Raw genomic sequence first — 15358 nt, 5'->3', positions numbered from 1 at the left:
AGAAATGCTAGTCTTGTGAATGAAAGGACATGTTGAAGTGCAGCAGTTTTGCATCTCACTAATGGAGTCTTTTTGACAGTGCCTTGCAATCTCCCATAAAATGTTATGCTATCCATCAAAAGTTGAGAGTGCAATGACATCTTATTGGCACTTTACATGCATAACTCAAGATAAAAATGCTCCCTCATTTGTTGGCCTTCCATTCCCATGAATGTATCTCATACTCAGTGGCCACTTGCTCATCCGCCTAAATTGTTAAATGGGTAGTTTTATCAGACTTGTTATCAGAGTCTGCAAGATGAAACTGTAATAATTTGTTCTTTCTGTCTTCATCTCACAGCGTCTCCGGATCTCTGCCTCCATTTGTCTGAAAAAGAGTGCTCACAATGCTCTTCACAAGCTGTTTTTGTGGCCTTGTTAAGATTATGATCGTTCCGAGGGATGGAATTCAAAAAGCGAAAAGTGGCCGTGCTTTTACTCTGATCAAGTGATTCTGACAGGCTACAAGAAGAGATCAGAGCTCTTAGAAACACAGAAGTCTGTTGATCAGAGGAACAATTGTGCTTTAGGTTCTTATTCAAACCTGAGAGTGAATATGTCTGAACAAACCCTGTTATATTCAAGTCCTGCCTTTCTGACAAAGACTTTACAAATTTGAGTTCTGGTTTAAAGGTACACTGGTGTTGGGTTTCAACTTCGCCCAGATTTCAAATTTGATTACCTACGGTATTTCATGACCCCTAGCCGCTACCTTAGCCGACCCTATGGAGCCGAAAACCGGATGCAAGGACATGATAGATCCAAATGCAATTACCCCTGGTGGTTCAGTGATGGACAGCAAGCGGTGTCTAATCGGGGAAAGATTTGAACAGACGGGGTGGAAAGTCGGCCTCTCATGGCACCCGGAGGAGGACATCCAACTGTCAAACCTTCCTGTGTAATCTAATCCCTGATCACACAGTTAAATCTCTCATTTCAAAATTCACAATGGACAATGATGGGTAATCACACCACGCGTGGTTAATAAAAGCTTAATTCATTTTAATGGGAATCTCTGTTATATCAATTACTTTATTTATTTTATTGGGTCTCTGAGAGCTCATCTTCTGGAAGGTGCCGGCTGTACCCCCTGTGCACCCCGCTGTGAGATGAGGCTGTTTGACTGGCAGGTGGATAATGGAATGGTGGAATAGAGGTGAGAATATCTCCCTCCGTGACCCCTGAAGGAAGCTTGTCGATGAATCAGTTCAGACCACCACGGCGAGGACTATTTTAAGAGAGATATGATATTTACACAGCCCCATGTTAAGCCCACAGAGGGACAATCTCACTTCTTTTGTTTTAATTTCTTTTCATTTCAGGAGGTCATGACACAAACAATACCTCTGTCATATAGAGGAGACAGATGGACGATACCACCCAGGGTGATGGCATTTTGACAAGTGATCACTTTGCAATATCTCAAGTCCTCTGTGTTTCACTCCCTGTTCACTGTCACACTCCTTAAAGGTGAGATCATTCTTTTCTGTTGCAGGGAACTATTGGTGGGCCGCTAGTTGTGCAATATTGACAGTATATCAACTTTACACTTTTAATTAAAACACATAGCTGGTGAAAAAACAACAACAACAGCATATTAATAATGAACTAACAATTCTAGAGATAATTTGGTTATTTGTAATTGACCCACTCACTCAGCATGAGCTAAAGTTGAACACTGGTCACACATCTGACACGCTTATAAGACAACTCAGATATATACACAACATAAATAAACATTATAACTGCATCTGCACAAAATGACGCAAATGCACAAGAAAGACTATGTTACACACTCAGTATCTGCAAGTCAAGTTATGAATAAGCTCTTTCTGTATCATCACACTATAACACGTCTGAAACAAGAAGAAAATAATAACTACAGCAAAAAGACAATATTGTATTACAATAGCGTAAGCATAATGTTATTTAGCAGTGCAAGGACAGTTTTGCGTGTTTTTGATGTTTAAAAAAGCTGTTACTTGGTTTAATTTTGCACTTTATCATCTACAATGTTATTTTGTCAACTTAAATTACTCTGCATTTTAAATAATCAATCTGACATGAAGTATTGACTAAATTAAAATCATTTTTGTCAAAAGAGAACAATTAAACATCTTTTCATTATAGTACGAAAAATCTAGATCAACAACTAAAGATATTACGGCCACTTTCCACAGCTAACATCTATCAAAGTTCCAGTCATTACATACAGCAGCTTTGTTTATCTGTTGCTAAGGTTGATTATGGTGAATATAACTGGCGTGCAGTTCTCCAGTGTTTCCATAATTACCTCTTTGTGGTAAAGTGTCCTGTGTTTACGTTAAGCTAATGAGCAAGAGCGTACTCCTTTGGAACAATTTGAGGGATCTGGCCATGTAAATGGAAAAGCATATAAAGCGCCTACATCATGCATCTCATTTAAGCCCCATGCATGAGAGCTACCAGTACCCACAATTCTCCACAGCAACATGCTCACTCAACAAGGAAAAATAACAATGATGGTTGGGGGAAAGGCATCTGATCTCTTCCCCCTTCGGACCCCTTGACGTCCCAAAGGCCCCGCTGTCACTCCAGGCTGAAGGTTTTCCTCTCGGGGTGGATCTGTTGGGAATTCAGGATGGTGCAACATAGAGGTTTGAAGGTCAGTGAAGGGGGATGGGGAAGGGTCTGTGGGGTGTAGATGGGCTAATTCAATGTGAGAGGGCATCAGGATTAGCAATTACATCCTATTAATAGTGTCCACTAATGCAAGTCGTAGAGGCATGTCTACCCCTGAGCCAAAAATGCCGTGACTAGTCGCGTGAAAACAGGAATCGTTTTCTTTATTTCTAACGCTCCTCCTCCATGTGCCCCAGTTCACTCCGCTGCACTCGTTTGTGTCGTTTACTTCTGCTTCCATCCCTTATTCCTCCACTCTTCCAGCAAACATGACTGACCGTAGCCCATATCCTTGAGGCCAATGAACACAACCGCCCCTCTGATGGATAAAGGAATAGTTCAACCTAACATTTTCTGTCATTATTTAATATTATTAATACTATAATAATATTCACCTAAAAATGATCATTCCATGGAAGAAATTCATATGGGTCTGGTGACTGAGCCGTCTGATATGCTAACAAAGCCTGGGGTGAGGTGTCAACAGGCCATATATGGTTAGGAACTAATGTTAAAAGGCCATGTCAAAGAGAATGCCAGACACATTTATGGTTCATGTATGATAATGCTTGTAGGACAAGCAAAGACAAGTGGCACGTACCCGTTTCAGGTCATTTGTTAAATGCTGGCATGCATGTCGCAGTTCATAGTTGATGACCTATTCATTCGATCCATGCACAGTCTGGCATGACATCTGACACCCTAAAGATATACAGCCACCTCATACACCACGTGGTTTGAGGTAAGTCTTATATCAAGCACTGCCATTAAGCTAATAGCATCAAGCATCTTACTATCAGGTTCTGGCTGGCTGCTGTGGTTCCTAGGGTGTTCTGGTTGGTTTATATATTGGCCAAAGTTGAAAAGGTCCACCCTGCAAATCTTCACGATATACATATACAAATCACTTGGGTAACTGCTTTGAAAAACCACTAACAAACAAAAACAAATAATGCATAAATTTATAAATGAAGGACGAATAAAATGAATACTACAACACAAGTGGTTTTTAGACCCATTTTTTCCCCATGCTGCCTCCATTTGCCTGGTCATTCATTTAGATGTTTAGTTTATCTTGATTTGTGATTTCTCTCTCGCTCTCCTTTGATCACCTCGTCTCTCTCTTCTCCTCTCTTCCTTCCTCTATCTGTTCTGATTTTAATGCTCTTCCAATCAGTGTGTCCATTAAGCGCAGAGCTCATCAGTGCACGTTTACTCACGCATGCAGATGAGCTCCAATTGCAGTGTATTGCAAACGCCTCAGAGACCTCCTTGGGTGAGTGTGTGTGTGTGTGTGTGTGTGTGTGTGTGTCATACTGAGATGGAAGAGATGAAAAAGAGAAGGGCTACAGTTAAATGGGCCTTGAGAGACTGCAGATGAGAGTGTATTGCTGCAGAAGTGAATCTGTATGTGTGTGAACAAAAAGACACAATGAGAGAGACAGCAAGAAGTGGAGTTGAATGTCAGTAATCCATACTCTCTTGGCAAGGTGCGAGCATGTGTGTGTGTGTGCGCAATCTCCTTAGTGATGGGAGTTTCTGATGGCTCTCAGAGGAGGGGTAGATGTAATGAGAGTGAGAGAGAACATTTCTGTGCTGAGTGAGCGTGTCCGCTGGGGTCCAGACCTGCGTTTCAGTTCTTAATTAACTTTCACAACCCATCCCACTCCCTCGCTTACACAAACACTAAATGCACATTTTTTTTCACCTCTGACTCCTTTGCTATAGTGCCAATTTTACCTCCTTCCATAATGGTAGGTGGGCTTGTTAAGGCTAGCTGTAGACAATATATTACTATGTCTCCTATTAGGGTTACGGCTTTAAACAACAGCATACCCTTAAGTATTAAACCTTGACATGCCACTTGTCCTACTCTACACATTTGCAGATTGTCAAGGAAAACTGCATTATAAGCAACCACATTTATGATTTTCTCTTGGTGGTTGATTAAAAAAAGAAGGAAAAATTCCCATGGATTTGCATTGAAGGAGGGTCTTTGGCCAGAATAATCCCTAAAAAATTACCAAAATTGTGAAATGTTAATGATGTGAATATAGTTGTTTTCAATGCAGATTTTTTAATTCCTACATTATGCCAGTCTTTTTTCACTTATGACTTCCCTTAGAATCAGAAATGAATGAAATTCGGCATGTATCCTCAGATGGCCTTGATATCCGTGTGTACCAAGTTTTGTGAACCTTGGATTTTGCATTCACAGGACACAGGCCAATTTAGTCATTATGGGCAACGCCTAAAAATGTTAATTCAATTGATTAAATCTGTTATTTAACCAAATAAATTTCTTTTGACAAATTTGTCAAGGTTTTCACCAATTTTCATGCATGAAAATTGAATGAAACAGCCAAGAAAGACTTAAAAAATGCATCCCATATGTTTTCTGGGATATAAAGAAAAAATAGAACATATCACAGCGCCACCTAGTGCCAACTCCCACAAAATTGTACACAACCTCTTCTAGAATGAAAATAGAATAATAATAAAAAGAAAATCAGCACAAACAAGAGAAGGGGGTCCTGAAAGCTGCCAGCAGCGTGTGATGACGCACAGCTGAAGCTAATTCTGTCTCATCACTGAAGCTGTAAATCCAAAAGAGCTCCTCTCCTTCGGGGTATCCAGTCTACTAGGCATGGACCAGGTGTTCTCAAGGTCTCAACTCGACATGAGGCTGAACAGCCTGAGCATGATGAGCACACCACAACCCTGGCTGATCTCCAACAACGTTCAACATCATAGCATGTGTACCATGCACTTCAGCTCTAAAGCTGACATGTGATGAGTAGTGGACGTGCTTGGGGAAGTTGGGGTTGAATCAACAACTAGCATTGATTGTTGAGGAAAGTTCAGAAAAGTGCTACGGTATGGCAATTAGTTTAATAAACACTTTTTGTTATACTGCTTGAACCTCTCTTCACATCCTAATAGCAATCAATAATGGAAGTGGTCTAAATATTAAAGTGGAAAAAATGTTCGTCCAATCATTGCATTCGGTCCAAACGCAATGATATGATGTCCTACCTGCTTAACAACATATGTATTTTCAAAGATCAGAACTCAAAGATCTAATGCTTCCAAAGCTACCTTGCTATTGCAAGCCTCTCCGAATATTGCCTACCCTACCTTTTTTTATTTGTCCGCTACAAATTACATCTACAACAATATTCCACACTCTCTTGAACTACAAAACCCATCATGCTCAGACATACTACCACTTCTATAACACTTGCGCACGAAAATATCCCCCAAGAATTGTAATTGTCGGTAAATCAATTAAATAAATGGAAAAGTAATGCACATATCTATTTTGTAAATGCATGTTACAGAATTGTGAATGATTCATCCAAGAATGGTCTGATGCAGTACGCCAAAATTCTCCAATCATTTAGTCCACTTAAACCCAAGCCCTCTACATTCGACTGCTAGCTCGAATTAATTTCTGAATGTAATGCCCAATGTCTCAAAATATCAATCATTATACATTTTTTTTTTTTATATAATCCGTTATTTCACCATACGGCAGGAAAGATCTGTCGGTATGTCCATTTTATTGGGACTTTAAAAAGCAACTCCGACATTATGGTGGAAATATAACAAGTAATGAAAGATGTACATAACACACGTTAATAGTAACATACATCCAACACTACTATCAACTGCTCCAACACCCACTCCTAAACACTGATTAAAATGAATGCTGAAGTCATCACACTCATAGTTCTAATTAATTAATCAAATTCAGCTCAAAACATAGGCCACAACCTAACATGTGATTATGGCTTAGTAATTGTCCATCGCCTTAATTCAACAGGACAAAATAGTGGTGGAGTGGTGGAGCACAAATCAGCAGGGCACCAAACCCAACCCTTTAGTGCTCCTGAAACATGACCTGGAAACACTTGTCGATTTTATTGTTCATTACGGCACAGCATGCAACGTACTACGCTAACTAATCCCATTACGCTAATCCACCTCAAAACAACTTATTGTGCAGATAAGAGTGTGTATAATTTATGCAGGATTCAAATGAGCACCAAATCAGAATAATTAATGGAGGCCCCGGCTTAATTAGCCTAGCATTGGGAAACGCTTACGTTCTCAACAAAACGGATGTGCGACTCGCTATTTCAAAGAGCCCAGAGGGGCGGGAGACCAGCAAAACACCTTTTTATGATCGCAACACCCAAAAGTATTTTATCTGTACCTGTCTCGTCCCTCCGGAGGAGATTTGCGAGGAGAATCCGAGTAAATGTTAATCCTCCATATGGATGTATTTTCGAAATTAACAGATTCCGCATTTGCTTCAAACTCTTTGTAGTTTGAAGTTGGTGGGGAAATTTAGCAAATCAGTCACAGTTGGGGTGACATTTAACTAGGCGACAAAGCTGTTTACGGGAACACAAAGCGACACAGGGAAGCAAAGTTTGGTGAGTAGCACTGCCTTGTGTTTATTTCAGAAAAGTTTCCAATCCAGCCAATGATAAATTTGGTAATCTATGCACTGATGAATAAAACATTCCCTTATTAAACATAACCTCCATTGAAACTGCCTCAGGCCTCAGTGAAAGATAGCGAGACTGAGGGTCAAGGTAAGGTCTTCTTATTAGTACCAGGGAGTCCCACATACTTGACACGTTATGCTAACGCTAGTTAAATAAAGTGATTTGAGCACCTAAGGCTGTTCACCCTACCTGAACATGTCGCCCAGGCCCTTCAGCACGCCTTTCTTGGCTTTGTTCTTGTCTTTCTTGTCCTTCCCTCCACGCTCCTTCTTCTTGTCCTCTTTGGTGCGTCCTCCATTCATGTGTTTCTCTGTGTTGGAGGGTGGGAGGGTGAGGTCTGTGGCTGTGGAAATGGAGTCACGGCCAGACCGAGAGCTTTCCTCTGTATCTTCTTCCACTGAGATGATGGAGAAAGTGGGAGAGAGATATATAAACAGACAGACAAAAAGATGAATGTCTAAATCAGACTATGCAAGTCACTGTAAGCTCTGGATAAAGAGCAATACTTAGTAGCACAGGGTTGGGTTTGCCAAATAACACGTTTCCACCAAAAACGACACCCTAGCAACCACTAAAAATATAACATAACCCAAAAACATAACCCATAACACTTAAGCAACCACATAGCAATGCCCTAGCAACTTGCTGGTTAGCCCTGCTAATTATTATGTATTGATAATAAAAAAATAAAAAAATACTAAATATTTTTTTTCCTCTGGCAAGTAGTATTACTGACATTTTCAATAAAATAAAATAAAATAAAATAAAATATAGAACAAATGCGGGCTAATGTAGTGTCTCGCTGCAGAAAACCTCAATGGTCCGACTTCTTTAAACATCGGCTTAATGAAACCTCTTAATGAGACCTCGTCTGCAAGTCTAACCATATCTAACAGAGACTCATGAGCATCTCATCTAGCCTGAATCTCTTTTCATTTTATTCCTTAGCTGAGGTTATTCAATCTAAAGGAACCCCATTATCTTTTTGCCTCTAAAGGGTCACATCTTCTCACCACAGTCTGGCCATTTTAATAGTGGTTATCCAGGAGCAGTGCAGGGAGCCTATTAGCGTTAGTCCTCACTGAGCCAATAAAACTAACAGAGAAAGTGAACTCAGAAGTTCATCAAGCGCACCAGAAGAGGTCCATCTACTGTTCACCTCACCATTCTGCACATGCTATTTGAGCACCACATAGTCACTTTCAACTACTTTTTTTTCACCAGCGGTTTCTGTATAAGTTTCTACTGCTGAAGTCGAGGTCTAGACATCATGCAGTCAGAATATAAAAAGATGTAGTTTGACTGCGTGCTTTTGTTGTATGAAAAAACTCTCTTTTTGCATTCTATGGAAGGTTGGCTGATCATTACAGAAAGAATTGCTTTGCTAACAGAATTTTTTTTTTTTTTTTTATCACGTCACCACACTATTAAGATGTTTACTTGGAAGACAAAGAGTTCAGCTCTTCTAATGGACAAGCAGAAGGTGGGTGGTATTCTCACAGCACTCTTAACATTTGATAGCCCATGAATTTTGTAATGCTAATTTTATGGATTCCAGTCAATGGGATGATGTACAGTATTGCATTGATCATATATTAATGCAAGTAGTTTTGGAAAAGCGGGAGAATCTCTGTGGGAACATTTTATTTTGAAGTATCGTTTGCAATGCTAATTCATTTCCAACCACCTATCTTCGTGATACGTTGCATATCAGTATAATCATAAGGGACCGCAGCTGGCTGACATTGCTCATTTCCATTTCTGCACCCGTCTGATTACAGCTACTGTCTCCATTCCTGACGGTCTGGATGTGATTAATTTGTCACTAATTGTAAGTTTAAAAACGCTCGGAAAGCGGGAAAAAAATTAGGGGGCACTAAAAGCAAAGTGCTTTTGAATAGAGCGGAGACGCGGTGCTGGAGACAGATGCCTGTGTGATTAGAGCTTATTAATACCCAACAAATCTCTGACGTGAGTGAGAACTTTGATGGCTAGAAGAAAGGCCCTCATGAAAGCGAAAGACCATCATGGATATTTCTGCATGCTCGTGAGGGGAAGAGGGTGGGCACTCGTTCCTTGTGTTTTATTCACTCGCGCAAGTCGCTATCTGTGTTTTCTGTCATTCTGCCATCTACTGAAATTATATCCAAAAGGATTAGCGCAAAACAAGGATAGTGTGGATAGTGTGAGTTATTCTCTTAGAATAAAAGGTTCAGTGGGGATCTATATAGAACGCAAGGGTTCAATAAAAAAAATGTATTAAATAAAACTAGGCTACACTGTATTTCGATAGTCCACTTTAGACATTCTACTAACTATAACTGCATGTCAACTAACTCTCAATAGAGTATTAGACTGTTAGGTTAGGGTTCGGGTTAGTATAATAATTTCACATGTACTTGTAAAGTCACTTATAGTCAGTAGAATATCTGTTGAGGAGCATCAGAATAAAGTGTTAGCAGATATTAATCAGACAGTCTACTAATACTCTAATGAGAGTTAGTTGACATGTAGTTGCAAAGTTACAGTTAGTTGAATGTCTAAAATGGACTATTGAACTAAAGTGTTACCTAAAACTAAATCCATAAAATGATCACATGATGGGAACCCCTAAAAGGTTCAATAAATGAAGCGCCTGACAGAACCCTTTAAGGTTCTAAATAGAACATTTTCTTTTAATAGTGAGGAGATGATAATAACGCTTGCAAGGTTTGATTGGATATAATTTTCATCACTTTTTTTCTCATCGGCTGCTTATCGGATGGTATGGAAGCTTGTTTCCGCCACAGAATAAAACATTTTAAAAGATAATTGTGACTTTTTATCTCCGAATTGTGAGATATAAACTCACAATTGCGTGTTATAAAGTAAGAAGTGCGAGATATAAACTTTATATAACTCGCACTTGAGAAAAGATGTCAGAATTGTGAGATTTAAACTCGCAATTGCGAGTTATATAAAGTCCAATTCTAAGGAAAAAAGGGTATTTTTTTCCTTAGAAGTGGACTTTATATAACTCGCAATTCTGACTTTAAAACACGTAATTCTGACTTTATATCATGCAATTCTGACTTTATATCACACAATTCTGACTTTTTTCTTGCAATTGCGAGTTTATATCTCGCAATTCTGACATCTTTTCTCAGAATCGTATTGCATTGCATACAGCAACTAACTTAATTTGTGTATTGAAGAAAAAACATAATATGTTCTGAAGAAATACATTTGTGGAAGATGTAAACTCACAGTTGTGAGAGAAAAAAAGTCAGAATTGTGACAAAAATTCGCAAATACCTTTTATATTTCTTATTCTGTGGCGGAAACAAGATTCCATAGGATGGCTAAAAACAAAGTTTCTAGCCTAAAAAATTTCTGGCCTTCAGAAAGATGGAATCTCAGGAGACGAAATGGAAAAGAATGCAGGAAAGTATGAATTGGACAGGACAGCATTTATAAACATCCTCATTAACTTGAAAAGAAGATTCACAGTCAATACAGCAGCGTCTTCTCAGATCAATAGCGTTTTCATTAAAACGGTTATCACAGTAAGTTACGGTTCTGCTAATTGTTGACTGAAATGTAAAAAGAAACGAATTAGGGTAATTAACGGCAAATTTCAGCAACACAGGACTGAGTGGTAAATGTTTTGACACCCCAATCAAAAGGCGTCATTAGTCGTCTCCTTTTGACGTGCCACGGTATTCATTTCTTCTTTAGAATGCCGATCACTTCTAATGGAGTCTTGAAATTACCACTCTGGCTGAAAACCCAGTGGGAAAAAGAGCCGAGCACATTTAAGTCTGATATTTAAAAAAAAAATTCAAACATAAAACACCAGGAAACACAGCCCAGCTCATTTTCTCGGCTGGATATCTCCCAGTGACACATTTTTCCTCGGGTGATGCCAAATTCACATTTTATGTAAATAAAAGTGTCTGTGTGGAAAGAAAAAGCCTGCCCTTATCTGTCAACTTTTGACTATTAACCTCGGTGACAGGCACAGGCAGGTTCCTCTTATCTAAATTGAAAAACAGAGTTATTTGAATATCGGAAAGGGAGAAATGCAATATGCTTCTACCGTGGAATCTCACGCATTTGCCCTCTATTGCTCCACGGAAGAGATAAGACAGTATTTAGCCCAATGTGGACACAGCTTACAAGAACAAAGTGACTGAGGCAAATAATTTGACTCTTTTGAAAAAAAAAATAAAAAAATCTGCCTGCTTTTAATGGAATATTTTAATGGAGAACAAAGGGATGGCGTGATTTTTTCCCCCCTGGCAGGTGTTATTAACTAAACAGAAGTGTTGGACAGAATTCATAAAATCATCTGAACCCTATAGGGACTAACACTATGTATTATTTAACTCAGATCTCAGATGTGAAAGTATGCATGTTTTATCACTTGAAGTCTCAACAATTCTAATTTGATTCCTTACTTATTATGCCAAATAAATAACACCATCAGTGCAGAAAACTGTGGAATAAAAACATTTTAACAGGTTAATAAATGAAACAATCTAAAATATGAAAAGAACACAAATCTCTGCTGCGAGCAATCAGTGAACCGTAAAAATGAGCCCAAACGCATTTAGTAAATCATTGAGACTGCCAGCATTTAGAAATATCCCTTTAAAACCCAGGTCCCGTTAGAGAAAAATGCCCAGCGTGGATGTCTGGAAATTCATTTGGTCATGGGTGAAATGAATAGTGAAGCTTGTACACATGCTTATTGGCTGTTTTTTTCCCTCCGCGTCTTTGAGGGAAGGCCTGACCTACTTACAGAGAGGAGGGATCTCTTCTGCTAGTCTAATCTTCAGAATAGCACAAGACGTCCCCACGAGACCCGCTGCCTTGTTTCTCCACTGAGTGCCGTCTATAAAGGCAAACGAAATTGGTGGGTGACTCCATAATATTCTGGGCCAGTCATTGTGTGAGACAACTGATGAAATTGGCATTGATATTGTGTCAGATCGCCTTCACGGTGTCTATGCAATTATGGTAATAGCTGTGATTACATGAGTTGCCATCTTCAATATAAAGAGAAAAGAGGTTAAGAAAGTAGTAGATGATACACTGGGTGGACTACATCATGATGATTCAACTAGACTGTTTAATTTACATACACATCTTTTTTTTTTTTACTTTATTATTATTTTATGATCCTGGGTGCATCTAAAAACCTGTTTTGAAAGAAGACTTGTTGGCTAGTTTTCCTTAGTCAAATCAAGATGGCTAGTTTTCCTTAGTTTTCCTTTTCCTTTCCCACAACATGTCAGTTTTCCTTAGTCAAATCAACCTTATATTTGGAGAGGACTGCATGTTAAATAATAATATATATATATATAACTTATGAATATGTATCTTTAACTACACATTGACAACTAATGTAAGTCTCACAGTAATGATTCCTGGTTCATTTCGAGTTGAATGAGTGATTGATTCCCTCGAATGATTCACTGAGTGATTTTGATTCAAACTGCTGAAGCAACAGTAAATTTGAAGATGTATCATGATTTATTTTGCCTGACTCATTAATAAGAATCATTTGTTTATGAATCATGGCTCATGCTATGTTTGTGGTCGCATGCAGGACTCACTGGCTACTCCTGCTATCAGACAGGTTTCCTATTTTTGTCTGGCCCAAACAGGCAATGGTGGGCGGAGTTAGTTTAAATAGCCTCTGCCAACAAGTCGGGCTATTTGCATTTGATGTAAATAGACACTCCGTTAAAAGTTGTGTGCTTCTAATTGCTGCTAGGGTGTTGCTAGGGTATTTTAGGTGGCCGCTAGGGTGATCTGGGTGGTTACTGAATAGTACCATGATATTCTAGTCTCTAGATATCTCCCTTTTTTCATTTTTTTAATCATTCACCATTAAAAGAGGCCTGCAGCTGCACAGCACCGATACTTACACGTCTCCATACCTTCGTCATCTTCATCGGGGTTGACTATGGTCACACCTGGCTTGTCGTATGATTTGTCGATGGCCGCCCGGAAGCTTTCGTTGCAACCCCTTCCCCTGATGATCCTGGGACGAGGCCTGTGGAACGGGACGTCCCCGTTGAGCGTCACCTCTGCAACAGCTGTCTGGAGGCTCTCCAAGGAACTGGACTTCTTCAAACCCAACGACGGTCCCACATCTCGCGTGGAGTTGCCTTAGGGTGGAGAAAGAGTAAAAACATGCCAGAAAGAGAAGAGAAAACACTCACTTTTTTCCTTAATATATCCTTCTCTCCTAATTCATTTCTACCATTTATATCCCTTGCTAAAGACAAATGTGCATACTGGGGTCGCGTTTATCTGCAGATGGAGGAAGAAAAAAAGTGTGCTAAAATAATACGGAATATAAATGGCTCCACTGGATGCGAAGTGAGGTGTCAGAAAGATTATCCGTCTTGTGAGGCAGAAAAACTTCACATTTTTAACTCTTGAGGTCATTTTTGCTTCTTTTCCCCAATGTGTATGTGTATGTGCAAGACGATACGCGAGAAAGAAAAAGCGAGAGCACATAACTCCTTCCTGTAGTTTAAGGCACTGATGGATGGGCCAAATATGAGGCCCATTATCTTCGCTGTGTGGTCGTGGGAGGAGGAGGAGGAGGAGGAGAACAAGAGGGAGGAAGAGCAAAAGCTTGTAGACTCAGAGAGTCCTAGCCCAAACTCCCTCAACTCGCCTGCTTAATGACCTTTTCATGCATTTAATCCACTTGTTCCCCGTTAAGGGTCCCTCACAAAGACACAGTAGACCCACACTTCAAACACACGCCAGTGCGGAGACAACATTAATCCTGCTTATGAAATCCTGTAGAGGAACAATTCTGGAGAATAACTCAATGAGAGCGAATGGGCTTGGCTGCTCGGGTCAGGGATTTGCATGTGTGTGCGCAGCGTACACAATTAACACTAAGTGTGAGGAAAAAGTGGATTTGGAGAATAACAAAATGTCCCTTATATGAAAGTTCAATGTAATATGGTTTCAATGGAATTGTAAAAACAGTCCCTCAGTTCTATATGCATTACATCTTTACATATTCAATAATACAATAGATCTCTTCTGTATAATTACAAGTATGATTGTGTAACTTTTTTGATGAACAAAAAGTTCAAACAGCATTTATTTGAAATAAAAATCTTCTGTAACATTATACAAGTCTTGACTGTCACTTTTGATCAATTTAAGTAATTAAATACTTGCAGTCTGTAAACATAGAATACATACAGAGCTAATTTTGAAACCTGTGTACTTATGAATCAGTGAAGTGTGTGTAATTGTGCAAACCTTATGGAACAGACTCTGGAACAGTTGCCAAGTACTAAAAAATGATCTAAGCCACCTGCATGACTGGATAAAACAGCTCTAACAATAACCCTTGATAACCGCCAGTTCACACGACTGCTTCTACACACATGCACAATCGTTTCAGTGATGTATGATTCCTAAAAACTCTAGATGATGCGTGAATGTGAGTCCAGCTGTGTGCATCTCATTGAAATGTATAGCGCAACAGGGCAGTGTGTGTGTGCGTTTAAACACAATTAGCATGCAAATGATAAATAAACAAACGTTATCCGACGGCAACGTTACAGTTCTCGTGAGCATAGCCAAGACTGGCATTTCTATTTGCTGCCGCAGCGTAAACGCGCCGTTTCTCACTCGAAGATCTCCGCGTCAGATATCGATGGGAAATGTCTTGGCTATGAAGCTCAAAATGCAGCCCATAACTCTGTTTGATTTACCTTCCTCCGTTTGCACAGCTATGATTATGTTTCCGATGGCCGCTGTTCTGTGTTTAGATTTGGAGTGCCCACAATAAAGAAAAGAAATACAAATATTTAAAACACTTAGTAAATACAACACGTGCCAAGTTCTTAGAAATGCACTTCATGTTGGTTTCATATGGTTCAAGAAAAGTTTCCATTTAATGACTTTTAAAAAGTCATGTGGTGTAACCATCAAGTATATATAAAATAATAATAACTTGACTGCAAGTTTTTCAAAGAGGTTTTTCAATATACACTGCCGTTCAAAAGTTAGGGATGGGTACGATTTGTAATGTTTTAAAAGAAGTCTCGTATGCTCATATCAAGGCTGCATTTATTTGATTAAAAATACAAACAAAAAAACAAAAACAGTAATGT

At 39.3% G+C, this 15358-nt stretch overlaps 1 protein-coding gene across 3 annotated transcripts in view; it reads right to left on the bottom strand.

The window, feature by feature from the left end:
• Window positions 1-15358, bottom strand: part of pard3aa (par-3 family cell polarity regulator alpha, a) — a 461686-nt gene that overhangs the window by 127397 nt on the left and 318931 nt on the right. For all 3 annotated transcript variants that reach the window (XM_079863216.1, XM_079863217.1, XM_079863218.1), the window contains 2 exons: window positions 13133-13375; window positions 7407-7614 (listed from right to left, as the gene is read on the bottom strand). In XM_079863216.1, coding sequence (XP_079719342.1) covers window positions 7407-7614; window positions 13133-13375 — 451 coding nt within the window. The remainder of the gene's footprint in view (window positions 1-7406; window positions 7615-13132; window positions 13376-15358) is intronic.

Source organism: Squalius cephalus, assembly GCF_949319135.1.
Source record: "Squalius cephalus genome assembly, chromosome: 25".
Taxonomy (NCBI): domain Eukaryota; kingdom Metazoa; phylum Chordata; class Actinopteri; order Cypriniformes; family Leuciscidae; genus Squalius; species Squalius cephalus.
Note: the sequence above shows the minus strand (reverse complement) of the source record. Positions and strands in the feature narration are given on the sequence as shown.